General features: G+C 36.9%; 1 protein-coding gene across 3 annotated transcripts in view; it reads right to left on the bottom strand.

Moving 5' to 3' along the window:
- Window positions 1-16,800, bottom strand: part of LOC107219267 (acyl-CoA Delta-9 desaturase) — a 47,072-nt gene that overhangs the window by 10,086 nt on the left and 20,186 nt on the right. For 2 of the 3 annotated variants that reach the window (XM_046729799.1, XM_015657437.2), the window contains exon 2: window positions 2,794-3,026. In XM_046729799.1, the coding sequence (XP_046585755.1) occupies window positions 2,794-3,026 (233 nt within the window). Of the gene's footprint in view, window positions 1-2,793; window positions 3,027-7,837; window positions 7,931-16,800 lie in introns of those variants that run through there. The other variant, XM_015657436.2, reaches the window with a different exon arrangement.

Genomic DNA, 16,800 nt, shown 5'->3' with positions numbered 1-16,800 from the left:
GAACCCGCATTGTGAGAACGTGAAGTTCCAGTTTGTTCAAATTGAAAATAATATGATCTCGACGAATAAGAAATTTCCCCACGTTTCGAACAAATATATTTAGACGAATTTTTCCAATATTCAGTATTTCGCACGCATTGTTTCGGACTTCTGCCAATAAGGAATGAACAAGAGAATGGGAGGCGTATACCTATTCACGCCAAACGATCAGAAGTACATTGACGAAAGGAAAACAATCGTTTGATTAACATCAATCATGCGATTCAAGTGATCCAAGTGACTGCGAAAGTGACGTTTGTCAATGATGAATCAACAGTAAGCGGTGCTGTTAACGGACTCTGGAATAATAATAGGAGCCTGTAAAACGCACCGGATTAAGATACTTGCGTCTGAGCCGCAAACAACAACGTGAATATACGCTCGCACACACGAGTCGCCGAAGGCGTAGAAAGTACTTGCAATAAACGGCAATTGGCGAACATGCAAATTGAATACCCGCCAAGGTCGGCCCCGTAACTAGACCAAAAATCTGGGCTCGATTTCAGCCTCCACAATAAAACGAAGTCAAACTTTCCTCAATTTCTGCATCGAATTTCCCAAACTGTATTGGAAGATTTATTCCGATACGGAACAGTAACTTGAATTTACAAACACAATAAATTTACTATACAATTTAATAAATTCAAATTGCGTTTTTGTATTTTTCTTATAAATGTTAATAGAATGAAAAAATTTTATCGCAAATTTAAGGCAAATACATAGTAATTTACGTCGCTACAACGGTTTTGTGAATTTTCAGCCTGATTTCATAAATTGACAACTGTTTTGTACAGTAAATCTGTAGTAAATTTAAAATCATTATTTATTACGATCAATCGACGACGAATTTCGACGCCATCGTGAATTTAACGCAAGACGTGAGGGTGAAAAGGTTTCCAGAGAGTTGCATACGTAAATCAACGTTTGTCGTTTAAAAAACGGGACGGAATTGAACTACGGAAGATAAAAAGTACTCCGATGAAGCGTAATACGTAAGTGCTTCAATCTCTGGTCCCTCGAAAACCAAACACACACGGTTTTCAATTGATCACAACGGATGGCGTACTGAAAATTATGTCACGACCGAACAGAAATCGGGCATCTAAACTCCACGATTCACGGCAATGGTCTCGGTCTTGGGTTTGGCAATCAGGAAAATGGATCACGACATTTTGAAACGAGCACAATCCATGTTTATGGGAATAGAGATCATCAGAGAATATGCGTACAGTTTCAGAGCGATAGTACCGAAGTAAGTTCAAATTACTGAACAGAACTTTGAAAGACATCGCTTTGCTGGATTTGAAAAAAAAAGAATAAAAAATAAACAATAATTAGTTTGATATTATTCGAAAAAACTTCAAGGGTGAGATCAAGGGCCCAAAAAAGCTTTATGAAGACGGAGTTGAAGTGACCCGGTTCAAACAGGTTCAGCAAATGGTTTTGTCATGGTTTAAAATAATCTAACGTGTCCTAATGTTCCCTTCCTGGATAGGATTTTCGAAAAATTTGGACAATTTAAAATTACTTAATATCCACAGCGTCGAATGATCTTACACGACTTTATAAGCTGATATAAAGGATTTAGGCTTTGTTGGCGAATAAAGATAATAATGATGCAAGTGACCTTTTAGTTCTCTGAAAAGATTTTAAACGTACTGAAAATTAATTGAGTAGACGTAAAGCCAACAAAAAGAGGATCAGACGGTGGAATTTTTATTTTCTGATCTACTCGGGTAAAAATCAATCAACACCTAAAGGTATTCAAACACATTTGGACGTTAATTACCCAAAATCGAAATGCGGGCTTTTCAGCAAACCGCAAGAAATCCAAGTGTAAAAAATGGCTAATGCTTGTTTATGATTATACTTGTCGGCTAAAAAGTTGTGTATTTTATCAACAACAACAACAGCCTGCATTCCACTTCCAGGGTGGGCACAAATTTTTAGGAAACAAAGTTCCATGACACTTAGTTTTCCCTGACATTTTCCCAGTTCTAGTAAGTTACTAAAACCTAAATCGTTCAGCTTGTTACAGGGTGCCCACTAAATTTCCATCAAGAAATTCCCCGACTTTTCCAGGATTTCCAGACAAAAACCTTATAATTTTCCCCGATCAATTCGGATAAACTGATTATAGCAAATTGATAAAAATATAAGTATATTCAACATCGTGTTTTTTTTTTTTTTTTTGTTTTATGTAAGTACGAACTCGTTTATAAGATAATATTTAGGAATATTCAAAGTTTGAAGAGAAACTTCCGGCGATGGTAAAAAAAAATTTGTATTGAATCTAATTTGTCTCAAGCTTGAAAAAAAAAAAACTGTGGGACGTGTTTGGATGAAAAAAACAACACGTAGTAAACGATTTCCTGACTTTCCGTTAAAATCCCAGACATTTCCCTGACTATTCCATGATTTCAGAGTTCCATGACATTTCCAGCTTTTCCAGAATTTTCTGGCCAGTGGCCATCCTGTTATTGACTTTATATTCGGTTCAAATGCAATTCAAATTGAAGAAAAATATAATATGCAAAAAAGTCAGTTTACCTCGACAAAAAAAAGTAAACTTGTTACCTCAAAAAATGATTTCTGATTCCTATGATAGAAAACTGATGTTTTCAGTTCTTTCCACGACCAAATTAAAAATCCCCAGTCAATTCGAGATTTTCCAAATTTTCCAGATGTGTGGGCAGTGCTTTACTAGTTAATAATTATAATTAATAGATTGACTTAAAAAAAAAAAAAACCTACCGAATATCGTAGTTGTTAATTTGGCAGAGGTGAAAATACGGTAGAAGCCGTGGAGAGCGGTGAGGTGGAGGTAGACAAATATGATTACATTTCGCCAGACGATTTGTCTGACGTACTGTGGCTTCTCTTTTTGGATTTCTGGCGCCACGATCGTCGTGTCTTCCACCGTCTCGCCCTCGAAAAGCACCCCCGTTGGTGCGCTCGTTATGTTCGGCGACATCCTTACTCTAGTTCTGTAACCCAAGACCAAAAACATAATGAATTTCTCGATAGGAAAAAATTTATTCTAATCATTATCATCGTCACTTAGACCATTCCATCTTACGACTATCGCAATTGAAACGATTTATTTCGGGCATCGCCTGCAGCCGGTAGAAAAAAAAATATCGAATGAATGGACAAGTTACAGATTTATTTTTTATTGCCAAAAAATCTGTTTCTTTTTTCAAGTTTGTCAAGTTTTGAAAATTTAAACGCTTTTAAGTTGATGTATACTTTCGCACATTTTAAATGATCCGGAATAATCAAATTTCAGATATCAGTGAAAGTAAGTGGTAAAATTAGAAAATGAGTAATGAAATTTATTTTGCCATTTTGAGTGTATTGTGTGAAACATTCTGAGAAAAATGAAAAGAAAAATAAAACTGCAGGGTAGAATTATGTCTGGAATTACGTGGAGCAAAAATTTTCTCGAAATTGCCGTCAATTTGAATAACGTAAAATTATTAGCTTTCGAAATTTTCTAGATTACCCGCATAAAACCAATTTGCATTATCTAATGAGAAAATAATTGTTCGAGACCAGTTTTCATGCTTAAGTAAATACAGAATATTAAGCAGGAATCGTATCGTCATGAATAAAATTAAATGTCGAGCGATAAGTTAGGAAAAACAATTTGCATGATAGGTGAGTCATTATCGTGAACAAAAATTTGACCCTATTGCACACTTCCTTAATAAAATTCACCGCCTCGTTCATGCCAGCTTTTAAAATTTGTTCCAACTTGAACAAATTACGTAGTCATATTTACAAATAATTATACATCACATTTATATACAACCTACGGAATATATTCCTAAGTTCTTTCGTGCCGGTAATAAATTACGTAACGTGATTTCGCACATAATACACGACGCTTGTAGCACGTGAAAGATATGTCTATAATTAACTTCTCGCTCAGCTATTTCTAGTGAAAAAAGAGAGCAAGGGAAATTACACAGGCCTGCGAAATATAACTTTTAATTTCCCCTCAAGACAACGATATTTTTTTTTTCATTAATAATTTATTTTTATTCAACAAATGCGTGTGTATAGATTTTTTTTAAATTTTTATTAGAAAATAAAATATAACGAATATAAAACTGAATATTCAGTTATAAAATGAACAGCGTTAGTTTTGATCAAAACTTAAATGACTGGATGAATCAGAAATACTTGTGATATCTTTTTCTAATTTCTTCAATACTCCTGTTCAATCATTTTCTCTTGTACTTACGTAACTCTAAATATGCTCAGAATCGCCATAAAGAACATATACAAATTAACACAGAAATTGGAAGTGATCTTTAGCAGTACTACGAAGCAGAAAAAACAATTTCTCAGAAAATTCACGTGATAGAATGTTTTTAATTTTTTTTTTTTTATATGTATAATCGTACCTGATACCTACCGAAATTACTATTCAGTTTTGACGGAGAAAAACCATCGCAGGCCTGTGATATTATACTTCAGATAAATATCGCGGTACGCATGTGTATATGAGTGAGTGAGACAAATTTTGTTTCTGCGCCGATATTTCGAGAATGAATAAACGGATTTTGTACGAATTTATTATCAGTCGACACGGTTGTTTTCAATTTATAGCTGTTTGTTACTTCGGATACTATCAATCCGCAAGTTTTTGAGTTCTTAATAACGAAATAAGAGTGAAGACATTTTTTTTAAACTTGAAACCCGTCCAACTTAACGACTTTTGAATAAAAAAATTTAATTATCATGATTTAAGATGTTCAAACTATGTAATTAAGCAAACGTCTTCGAAAATCTTTAAATATTACACATGAATTCATAGAGTAAGACCTTAATTAGCCAGCTGCGTTTTAACCAAGATAAAAATCAACCAGACTTGCGTCGAAATTATTCATTTATGAAATTGCTGCAAAGACTTCTCTACGGAAATTCATGTAACCGTCGATATATTGAATACGTGAGTATATATGCATGTATGCTAAACGAATTGGTAGTCACGCAACCACGCAAACCGTCAGTTCAAACTTATAAATAACACTTTTTTATTAAAACGATACTTTTATACATACTTATACGCAATTGATTGAAAAAAAAAATCCATGCATCGTAGAGATCGATATAGAAGGCTCGACAAGAAACTGATGAGAAATCTATTGCTAATATTTTTAAATTTTTATAAAAAAAAATTGTCAAGAGGACGCAACTTGAATTATGTTCGACTCGCGTGATTTTTTTACGAGATAGCAGATGAAAACACGATCTGTATAAATTTGCTGAAAAAAAGTAAAATTTTTTTCTGCCGTTTCGTTAAATTTTTTATTTCGTACGTTAGTACTTATGTAGAGGAAACATAACATACGGATTTCCATCACGATATAATTATCGAAACTTGTATTCTGTCACGTGTTCGTTTCATTTTACATCAACATCAATCCGTGTCGTTTGTAAAATAGGTTTTTTTTTTTGTCATATATTTTTTTCAAAGTTTTTCATTATCATTCATTACACATTCGGGTTTAATGAAATTTCAACAATGACCGTTTAATGTATACTTTAAATACATACTCCGGACTGTGCGATATTGAGGTGGATTCATTATCGAATTAACATCGTATATATTGCATAACTGAGTATGTGGAAAGCGCATAATCTGGCCGTTGAACCAGATGAAAAAAAAAATTCGCAAATCCTGACGAGTGTCAACGGATCAGTGATAAATGTTCGTACTTCAAACGTATTTATATTCCTAAAGAATTTCCAGATTGGAGTTAGTAACGATAGTGTAAAGAAATATTGAAAACAAGATCACTGTTTTGAAAATGTAGAAGGACTTCGAATGAGTGCAATTTCGAAAAAATCTAAATATAAGCTTTTCTTTTTAAAAATACATGTTACTCAATTTCAGACAGTTATTCTAAATTTTTTTTTTTTTCTAAAACCGAATCGCTGCGTTAACGTTACGAACTTTAAACTCGTAAAAAATTAAACTTCAAGGAAAGGACCGCACGACGAAAGTTCCAAAGGCTAGGTTTTGTAGTCGAATAGAGTTTTTTTCATTCGTCATGCTGGAATGATTTGAAATTCACGGACTCGTGTCCGTGCAGAAACGAACTAGTGGAAAAAAAGGTAGAGGTCGGTACATAATCCTAAAAATGTTTGCACGGCAAAAGTGCCAACTGTTTGAACATAAGCTTGAAACAATCGTAAAAAGCTTTTCAAGCATTGAAGTAATTCCGTTCCAATAAAAACGTAGGGTGGACAGTTTTTACTTAATCAGACTTGTTTTAAAAGACATTTAACCCATAATTACTTATCTACTTCACTGATCTTATGCTTTCTCCACATTTTCATACTCTGTATATACATAATTTTTTAAGCAATTTTGTTTTTAGGAACGGATAGTGAATCAACTTTTTCTCAATTCGCCAATTAGGCACTTTGAACTGTACGTTTTTCAGAAAACTAGGCGTTTTTTTTCTCTCTCGTTTAGAAAGCTTAGTCTGCTGAATATGGCATTCTTCTCATTTTCCATATGCAAAATTTCCTATTATTTGTAGTAAAGATGTGAGCTGTATGTTGCAAATTCGTTAGTTCAATCCTTTGCCATTGGCATCAGGGCCAAAAAATAATCCAGTAGAAGATAAAATCGCGAGATAAAAACCGCACTGGCTTTGAAGAATGATTTCAATGTCAATTAGATAAAGCGAATCAGATGGCAAGAACTTTGATAAATGAGAAAAATATATAATTTTTTCAAATTTCAGCAGCCGAAAAGCTTTTGTTGTGTTGTACGAATGGAACAAATGTTTTATAAAAAAAATTTGCTGCAATGACACTTACAATAAATTCTAGCGTAAAAATACAAAAGTATCGAGAAAAAATGTATTATCCTCTACTTGTAAGTGGTTGAAGACTGTAAGATATAAAATAGAACGAACTTGAAGCTTGGAACTTTATAAAACCAGGAAATCGTACTCCATAACAATAGTTCGATCATTTTACACGACTACACGACTAATCGTCACTAATCGATACAATGGCTGTGAAAAATTGAGTATTAATGTGATTGAATCTCTATTTTGTTTCAGTTTATCCAAATGAACCGACGCTTATCTGACTTGTGCATTGATTAGAATATTTCTTTGTTATCCGACTAATTTCATCACCACACAGAATCTACGCTATAAGCCATCTTCAAATTCGCATATGGCCCATTGCAGTTGATCAAGCAAACTCTTCATCACGATCCTCACACTTTTAGGATAAAGTAAAACCGGCTCCGCGTGGGTCGAGTTAATCATCCTCCTCCGGAAGCTCTCCTAATTTTTTAAACGATAACATCATGCACTTCGGAGTATCAGAAAGCCCAGAAATCTAGATCAGATCGACTTGTCATCGCCGATTTATTCCTTGTCGAATATTTTCACGTAATCTGTTAATTCCATGGAAAAATCCGTAGCGAATTTTCCAGAAGCATCGAAAATAGGTGGAGCGATAACCGGTCACTGTCCGAGGGAAGATCCGAGGCTATCACACGTTACGGATCAAAATTTTTCTCCAGGATTAAAAACATGAGACTATCTGTTAATTTTTTTTTTTTTTTTGTTGTTTCTTTTTTTTTACAGTTAATGAGAAAGCCTGAAAAAGACTCGCGGTTTCGTGCACTCTTGGAACTTCGCCGCAATCGTGCTAAACGAAAAATTTCTCCCACGAACATTCACGCACTGGTTCTCTATTCGTCTTTACCTCCTTAAAAATACGAGTACTTCCGGTTCGCGATATCGTAATTATTCACCTGACGATAAATCTGAATAGCCTACATGCTGATGGAAAAAACATCGAGGCTTGTTTCGTCGTGGCTGAGCTACGTCCGCCTATCGACTGTCGACTAAGCTCTGAGGACGCTCTGCCTTCAAGCGGCGCAAGCTCAGCTTACTCGATGCGCCGGGACGCCGGGCGTCGGTGTCTGTGACGTTTACCATTCTCGTCCTATTTGTGGCCGGTTTGTTCTGGACCAATTTGAACGGTCCGTTTACCGCAATCAGCTGATCCAAGGTTGTTGCACCGTATTTCCGAGGCTTTGCCACCTTGCTTTGCGTTGCGAGTAGTCGGTAAGGATGACCAAAAATAATCGATTATGTTTTCCCGATTAATCGACTATAATCGATTGATTTTTACCGCGATCGATTTTTGTTTTTTACTCCCACGAACGACGCAATACTAAATAAATTTATATGATTAGAGTGTCAATTATTATTATTGCCCTATTTACCAATTACATATTTGATATGATAAGTGCAAGATGAATGAATATTTTTACCTGAAATTGACCCAAGTCACGAAGACGGGGCAATTAGATTACTTTGATTTACTGAAAATCATGTGGGTGCATGAAGTTGCAAATATCGTAAAAAGTGAATTGTTACACAAAGAAGTCACCGCAAGCCTTTGACAGCTGATCGTTGGAATACACGATCACTTATCCCTTTCTCAGCTACAATAACAAAAACCGTTGATTCTCGATTATCGTATTCCCTAAATAATCTACACTTGAAAATAAAAAAAAACTTTGCATATTTCAATCAAAAACTTTATAAATTTCTTTTTATTCTTTCGAACAGCAGGTAAGACACCAAACAAATAGGCTCCTCAAAGTCGGTATTATCAACGACGCAAAAATTGACAGTTTGCTATCGTCGTTGACCATCGGTCAAATAAATTAACGCATGTTTGTTATCTTTCATCACACAATTACGTAAGATTCATTTCAAAATATGTAAAATAAAGTGTTGCAAGTGATTACGATTTTCAAAAGCACAAAATATTTCATCACACGCCAACGACAACTTAGATAGATCTAACGATTAAACGACAAACACAATTTTTTTTGTTTTCTTTGTATTTCGTTTAATCGTCATGGCCACATTTCTTTCCGAGGCGAAACCCAACCGCACTGTTCGATTCGTCCGTTAGAATATTATTATATAGGTATTCGATCCCGTTCATCCATAACGTTTCTCGTTTATATCTGGAGCAACTTTTTAAACGACGAATAGTGAAAACAAGCTGTGACTAGGCTCGCACACTTCGCAACATTCAAAACGATGTACAATGAATCGGTAAAAACATGGCACAGGTTATTTAGTAACGTATACTACGGTTTCGTAGTTTTTATGGCACAAACGAAACTTTTCTAACGAGTAGAAATTTGACAACATCATAACAAAGCGTGCAGATTAATTACGTGAGATCGTTAAGTTACTTGATTAGGTTCATTATTATGGTTCGGATGAGGAATAAAGCAACGCCTGATAATTCATACTTGTATGAGTTTAGTGGAAAAAGGTTGGATTTTTATTCCCGTATCGGTTTAATTATTATGATCAACGGTTCGAGTGTTTGATATAAAATATCATTTCTATAATCTCCACTGTTACTTTTCGCACCGATCTCCTTGGTTTAACGTCTGCCATGTAAAACCAATTTACCTAGATGGTGAAGTGAAAGCGAGTTTCAAGCGTTAGGCACATTTACACCTTACAGTCACTTATCTCGGGCTTGGAAAAGAAAAAAGAAAAAAAAAAAAACGAGATCCCGTTGCTTCCGGTAGCGGACAACAATGAGGCGGACCCTCACTGATCGTCGTGTCACACGAATTGAAGTTGTTCCAAGTCGAGTGGATGCGGAAATGAACTAATTCGTGATCGAAGAATAAGGGTTGCCATTCCAGGATTAAATGCCAACTTGGAATTTCATTTAAATAACAAAAAAAAAACAGAAAAATTTCCTACTTCATCGGGATAAAGAACGCAATAATCTTTTGTCTCGACTTTATAGTTTATACAGCCATTCCGAAAGATTTATTATTAAGACAGTATCGCTAAGAAATGAGTGAAATTCAAAAAGACGATGAAGTTGCATTATATTACAAGAATCTTTCACCAGCATAAGATGGAAAAGAACTCAAAGCTGGAAAAACGATTAAGGAGAACTAAATTCTCAACAAATTTAGATCGGTTTTCCATTATCCAAATCCAGAAAAATTTTGTCATTCAACCGATTTGATGGATCAGAAATAATTTCGTTTATAAATTAATACTCTACAAATTCGTGGAAATGAATTTTTATAATAATGTTCATAAGTATTTCTAGATAAAGAATGAGATATCTGTTGACGATTTTGCTCACAACGTTTTTATCAACGATTTTTTCGTCATTTATAAAAAACTCGTACGTACAGATATAAGGAGTAAACTAAAATTTTTCAAATCATATCAGGTTTCTGGTATTAAACAAGAGATGGAATACTCTATAAAAGCTTAAAAGCCTTCAATTACCCGCTTTTTTATACTTTTCATTACTATGCGTTAACGAGAGATCGTTCTGGTCGAATTTAAACCGCTTCTACTCAGTCAGAGCCTGTGTCGTTTTTGTCGTTTTTGGTATCGACTGTACACCCGATCCATCGTCGAGGTTCGTCCATTGTCTCGAACTGTTTTCCCACCCCACGAAAGCCCCCCTCGAGCATTAAACATCTCGGTGACAACGATCCGCGAAGGGGCGAAGTGCCAAGCATCACGATACAGTCGTTACGTGAAAAAAAGAACGCCTGAAATTACAGTTTATCAATACCACTGTTTCCTTTTTCTAATAAACGCTTTGGTGATCTAAATCCCGAATTTCGATGAAACTTTTCAATACCTTCAGATCGACAAATATCGATCTTAGACAAAGAATTGTCAAGACCAAAGTTGTAAAGACTTGAAATTTCCACAAGTTTAGTTACGACAATTATCGGTCAGAAGTTGAAAACTCCCGAGTTATTTCACAACGACAAATTTCCCTATAAATCCAAGATGGCGGCCGAAGCTACCGCAGAATCTATAAGTCGAAATTCTGGATTCAGGCTACCAGTTCCCCCACCCTGCCCCACCTGCGCCGATCGGCCAACAATTAGAAAGATAAAACAGTGGGTACAGAAAAATTTCAATTTCAAATCGCATCCCAACTGTACCGCGATGTTTGGATAGAGGTAAACGGCCGGCTTGCTCCGCCGATAACCCTCGTCGTCGGTCGTATAAACATAGACGAAACGTGTTACGCCGCGACCTTGACATTGGCCTTGATCGTGACACACCGCCGCAGGGCAATGAGCCACGATTTTCGACAACAGTATCTTCCGCGGCTTGCGCAGTCGTCTAGACCTAGACGAGCGCCGATGCGTCTCTCTTCCTCCTTCCCTCGCCCCCCCATGTCGCCGCAATTCCACTCTTCGAGCATTTTCAGCAACGCCGGTTGATCAGCCGATAATAACAATTGCGTACGATTCCGAGTCACGCAGCACGCAGTCGCAAAGTTTCGCATCGCGCGGAAAATGAGTCAGAAGAGATACTCCGTCGGTCAAGGAGAACGTCAGATAAAGTGATACACCGACGGATTGGTGGGGTCGGAGGGAGGGGGGGGGGGGACCCCACCGAGATTCGTGTAGTATGCGGGTTTGTTATTCTTATCGCGTAACGTCACGTATATAATATCGGAATTCGTAGTAACTACTTCTTTCTTTCTTTCTTTATCTTTATCGCCGCGCGGAAGATCCTCACAGCTGTTTCATAACCTATTACGGACGATGCACATTCGAAGAGCGTGCACGCTCGATGACTTACCGCGGCGGCGTTACCAGCTTCTTCGATCGGACGATTCTGGAGTAAAATGTATTCGAAACGTCGAATACGTAAATTTATAGTCATTGATGCAAAATATCGAATTTTAAATTGTTTGTATTACAGAGCGTTGTTGTATATTTTACAATGAAAAGTTCAGTTGCTGTTGCGTATATTTCACGAAGAGTAAGATTTTTATAACCATACGGGATACGGGAAAATCCGGGATGTGCAATTGCGGAGTCTTGTTATGAATGAATTTGTAACGTTTCTCAGTAATTATGAGTATCAAGCCAGGATTAACTGTATAATTTTGTAGAATGAGATGATTAATTACGCGATGGTTAATAGTAATCGAAGCTTGCGAAGAATTCGATTTGTAGAATCCAATGGTAATTAAATAGAAATCGTTCATAAATCACATATTTTTTGTTTCTTCTACTTGCTTCTAACTATACTTTTCCGGCTTTTCCGGCTCGGAAATTGAAAAGGAAAAAACTCGAACAGTCATATATAACGCTGAGACTCTCAGTGGACTGTTGTTTTTTTGTCAAGTCCTAGGCAAACAGAGACAACCTTAGAGTTATCTCTCTCTAAATCTAATCTAATCTAATCTTAAAAAAAAAAAAAAATTGGTAAATATTCAGTTGCTCTGTGACAAGCTGTATAATATGGGATTTCCTGCGTCGGCTTGTAATTGGTTTTGCTCATATCTGACGGGTCGGACTCAGGTAGTGGTGTCCCCCTCAGGCGAGTGTTCTCAACCCCTAGGTAGAAGTGCGGGTGTGCCGCAAGGTTCCATCTTGAGCCCGGTACTCTTTTCGTTATTCATCAACGACATCGGTTCTGTACTGAAGCATTGTTCGTACCATCTGTACGCTGACGACTTCTGCATTTATCTTCATGGTTCTTTCACCGACTTTCCGGATATCATTCGACGCGTTAATGAGGACTTGACTAATGTTGCTAACTGGGCGCGATCCAATTCACTTCTCATTAATACTGCGAAAACCGGTGCAATTTGGTTTGGCTCGGGCAGCTTTATCAAAAGGCTCTCCTCAGTCGTTGCACCTGACATCCTGCTTAGCAGCACCGTTGTACACGTCAGCGAGACGCTGAAGATTTTGGGTGTTACACCTTGACTCTGCGTTAACTTTTCGAGCTGAATGCGGCGTAATTAGAAGAAAGTGTACGGCTGCTCTTTATCGTCTTCGTCGATGCGGTCATTCCCTAACACTTTCATGTAAACTTACTCTGGTTAGAGCACTCATAATGCCCTACTTTGATTATTGTGCAGGGCTATATGTTTCGATCTCAGGTGAGCTTGCAACGAAGCTTGGTAGAAGCATGAATGCCGCTGTACGGTTTGTGACGGGTGTCCATAAAAGCAGCCACATTTCTCCCGCATACATACAGCTGAACCTGTACCATACGCTTATAGGATTGAGTACCTAGCTATGTTCTTCCTGGCATCCGTCTTGCGTACTGGCCAACCTTCGTATCTCGCAAATAGATGCAGGTTTAGGGCCCCGGAGCGTCCTGGAACGAAGCGCGCGACGCATCTTGATCTTGTAATTTCTAAGGCAAGTCTGAATTATTTGCGTGATTCGCTTTTTGTCTCGTGCGCCGAAAAGTGGAACAAACTCCCGATCTGCGTTAGGAACATGTACGAACGCCCTTGCTTTAGGCAGCATCTGTTTGCCCATTTGTTTAGTAAATTTAAATGTGATAAAGGGTTGTAAGTAACACCATTGGTGTGTAGCCTAGGCTAGTTATTAGTCACTAATTTTGTTTGCGCCCTTCTTTGTTATTTTTTCTCTTTTTTTATTATACTAATACTTGCTTTGTTTTCTTTTTGTATACTTCATTAGTCTGAATACTAATAAGATTGTTATAATATTAAGCTTTGTATAATGCGATATAATGCGAGTAGATTTTATCTACTACCATATGTAAATAATCACCTTGATATGTATATTTTGCATAATGCTTACGCTATACGGGAACTCTAGTTATTGACTTCTGGATCCCTAGTCTCTGATAAATCTAATCTAATCTAATCTCTCTCTCTCTCCCAAATTTCGCACGGAAAAAAATGAATTCGACCAAGCAGCAGTTGTCGATGAATATATAATTTGCATTGCTCGAAAATGGAGTAAGTAAGAAAATAAGAAAGAAAAAGAAAGTACAATTCAAAAATTTGAGAAAACTTTTTCAATACTGCATACAAAAAAAAAAGAAAAAGTCCGTGTTCTTATGCCAATTCTATCAATTGCAACAAAGGACCAGTTTCGAACCCGATCCGATGCGGGCAAACCGATTTTTCTAAAAATTTCCACTACAACAGTGACTCCGTTAAGTAATCAAAGCACTAAAACAATCGAAATTGCTATTTCATTTTCCAAATATATATATATATATATAATAGCAAATAGACCCCTTTGTAACGAGACATGACCAAGGTCACCCAAATCGATCTCCACAAACAAAGGAAATAACATCCTAAATGTAACCAGAATAAGAGAACAGCTTTCTTCGGCTATACCTACACACACACACAGACGCACATATATATATATATATACTGTGCACGTGATCCGTTACTTTTTATTCGCAATAAGTAACCCGTTACAGCGCAAGGCGCACGCACGAAAGATGAGGGGGGGGGAAGGTAGAGCGAAGCTGGTGAGCGTCAGCTGAGCGGCGAGGGCCAATGGGGAGGGCCGCACGTCATGCTACGAATCGCGCCACCTGCCACTCGCGAATCCCTGTTTTGTAACCGGAAAACGGCGTTCATTTATTTTACCCCTACCGCCATACGACGGATGGGTGACATTTTACCAGGGAACCCTGGACGCGGTCTGTCTTACGACCGCGCAACACTTCCTACGCAACATTGACCGGTAATCTATACGTTACTCGTATCGTGTATTATATTTTGTTACATTGATACGTATACATGGGTATTATATATATATATATATATATATATATATATATATATATATATATATATATATATATATACGTGTCGTATCGCACGTGGAAAGAATGGAAAAGATAAGCAGCTCGTTTTTTCCTTCAAGTTTAAACGTTTCTTCCTTTTTCGTGGAGGGTATAGTCTATTCGTTCTACTTCAATCAGTTGCGTTAGTTATGTGGAACGCGTGCATTTTTTTGGAAAAAATTTCGGATGTACGTGTTACATGGAATATTAGAATATTGCGAAAAAAAAATGTCGCTGAAGTATAGGTCCCATTCCATATCGAATCGCCGGTAATCTATAACTCTGACCAGTCTACGTTTCACTGTATTTTTTTAATAATAATCCTCAACCTAAGGAGTATAGAAAAATTTTGAATAACTTTTTTTTTGTCCTGAGTTTAATAATTTCAACATATGTTTAACGGTTAGTGAAGTGACCGTTGTTTCTTTTTGATGCCAAAAAATAAATTGGCCACAAAATAAAATTTTATAACTAGTATTGCAGTTAATCTCAAGATATGAAGAGTATAATAAATATACGTCTTATTGTTACTTTATCTCAATTATATAGACTCTAGCTCAGCCAATCTCGGGACTCGCTTACGGTTTAAACTACCACGAAACCGAATGCATTTCCACATCAGCATCCCGCTGGAATTCAGTAGCGAATAAATGACCCCGTATGCATTTTCTGTCGTTCCCGCTGTATCTCCGATCCGCTACTTTATCGTAAAAGGTTGACGAACGATAAGCTTGAAAATTTAGGACACCAATTGCAAGTAAAACGTGTGTAATAACACACATGTATGTAAGACGTTCTACCTACCGGGAGAATCTCTTGAAACTTGAAAATCAACCGCGCATGCGCCAAATAATTCAGTCTCATTGGTCGGCGAAATCTTCCCGCATCGATATTCTTGTCCGCAATGCAGGCGGGCCAACTTGCACAAAATGTGTATGTTTGAGTTTTCCAAGTGCATAAGCATTAAATTCCGAACGTTCTTTGAAGAATCAACTCTCCGACCCAATAACAAATGCTTCCCAAACCTTTCCGAGTCACTACCTCAATTATTTAAGATTCTAACCTCGAAAATTCGTATCAATTACATCGCCGCCAGATACAGTTTAACAGATGAAACTCGGGATGGCCAGCCTGCACGAACAGCCGATAAAACTCGCGCATGCGCCGTTGATTTTCAAGTTTCAAGAGATTATCTTAGTATATGTTGAATGACATCGATGTATATAGCTACACTCAGGGCTACAGCTCTTAGCTAAATGTCGAATGAGTAAAATATTTTCTTAACGATTCTTATCTTGCTATTAATTCACTGGCGCATAGGGCACAGAACTTTCTTAATTACCTACTTTTCGTGTGGATGTATCGAACATTACATAATACATGCATGTACACCAATGTGAACTTGACCAACGTCCGTGACATTCAACCAATTCGATTGCTCAAATCATTTTCAATTATATTCTTCGTGGAAAAAATCTGAACAATTCGTATTTTTACAGATTTTTATCCCAAACAGTTTACGTCATTCCGATCTTTCGATACCTACTTCAGGTTTGCACTAATCAACGTAGATATAGAATTTCTTTTTCATAATAAATTACCCCCTTCATATACTATTACTTTTTGTTACCTAAGAATAATTTCTATTTTTCGTACCTCAAAACCTTATAATAGTATCAATATTTTCGGTCACATTTTTAATCAAATTTCAAGTCGTTCAATTCTTGTACTATCTAGATTAGGTGAATCTTTACAAGCGAGAATTTCTCACCATGTGATTGGTTACCGTTTTTTATTATCGATGAAACGTAGGATTGGACATTATCCTCATAAAATAGAACTTAAGTAGATAAAGATGAGTGCTACGCGTGACAATGAACAATACACGTGCACATGTGAGCACCCCAGAATATAACGAACTTGTCCGTCAATCCGAAAGTGAGTTTTCTACGATGTCGTTAACTGAGCGTCGCGATGATCGGCGCCTTGGGCGTCAAGGTCAACTAAGGTCGCCTCGAGAGCTTAACCACCCGAGTCCAGCGGTCTCATCGATTTAAATTCTACAGTAAATATCCGCAAAAAAACGCGATAG

Source organism: Neodiprion lecontei, chromosome 1, assembly GCF_021901455.1.
Source record: "Neodiprion lecontei isolate iyNeoLeco1 chromosome 1, iyNeoLeco1.1, whole genome shotgun sequence".
NCBI lineage: Eukaryota > Metazoa > Arthropoda > Insecta > Hymenoptera > Diprionidae > Neodiprion > Neodiprion lecontei.
The sequence above is the reverse complement of the archived record's forward strand: the minus strand, read 5'-3'. Positions and strand labels throughout refer to the sequence as shown.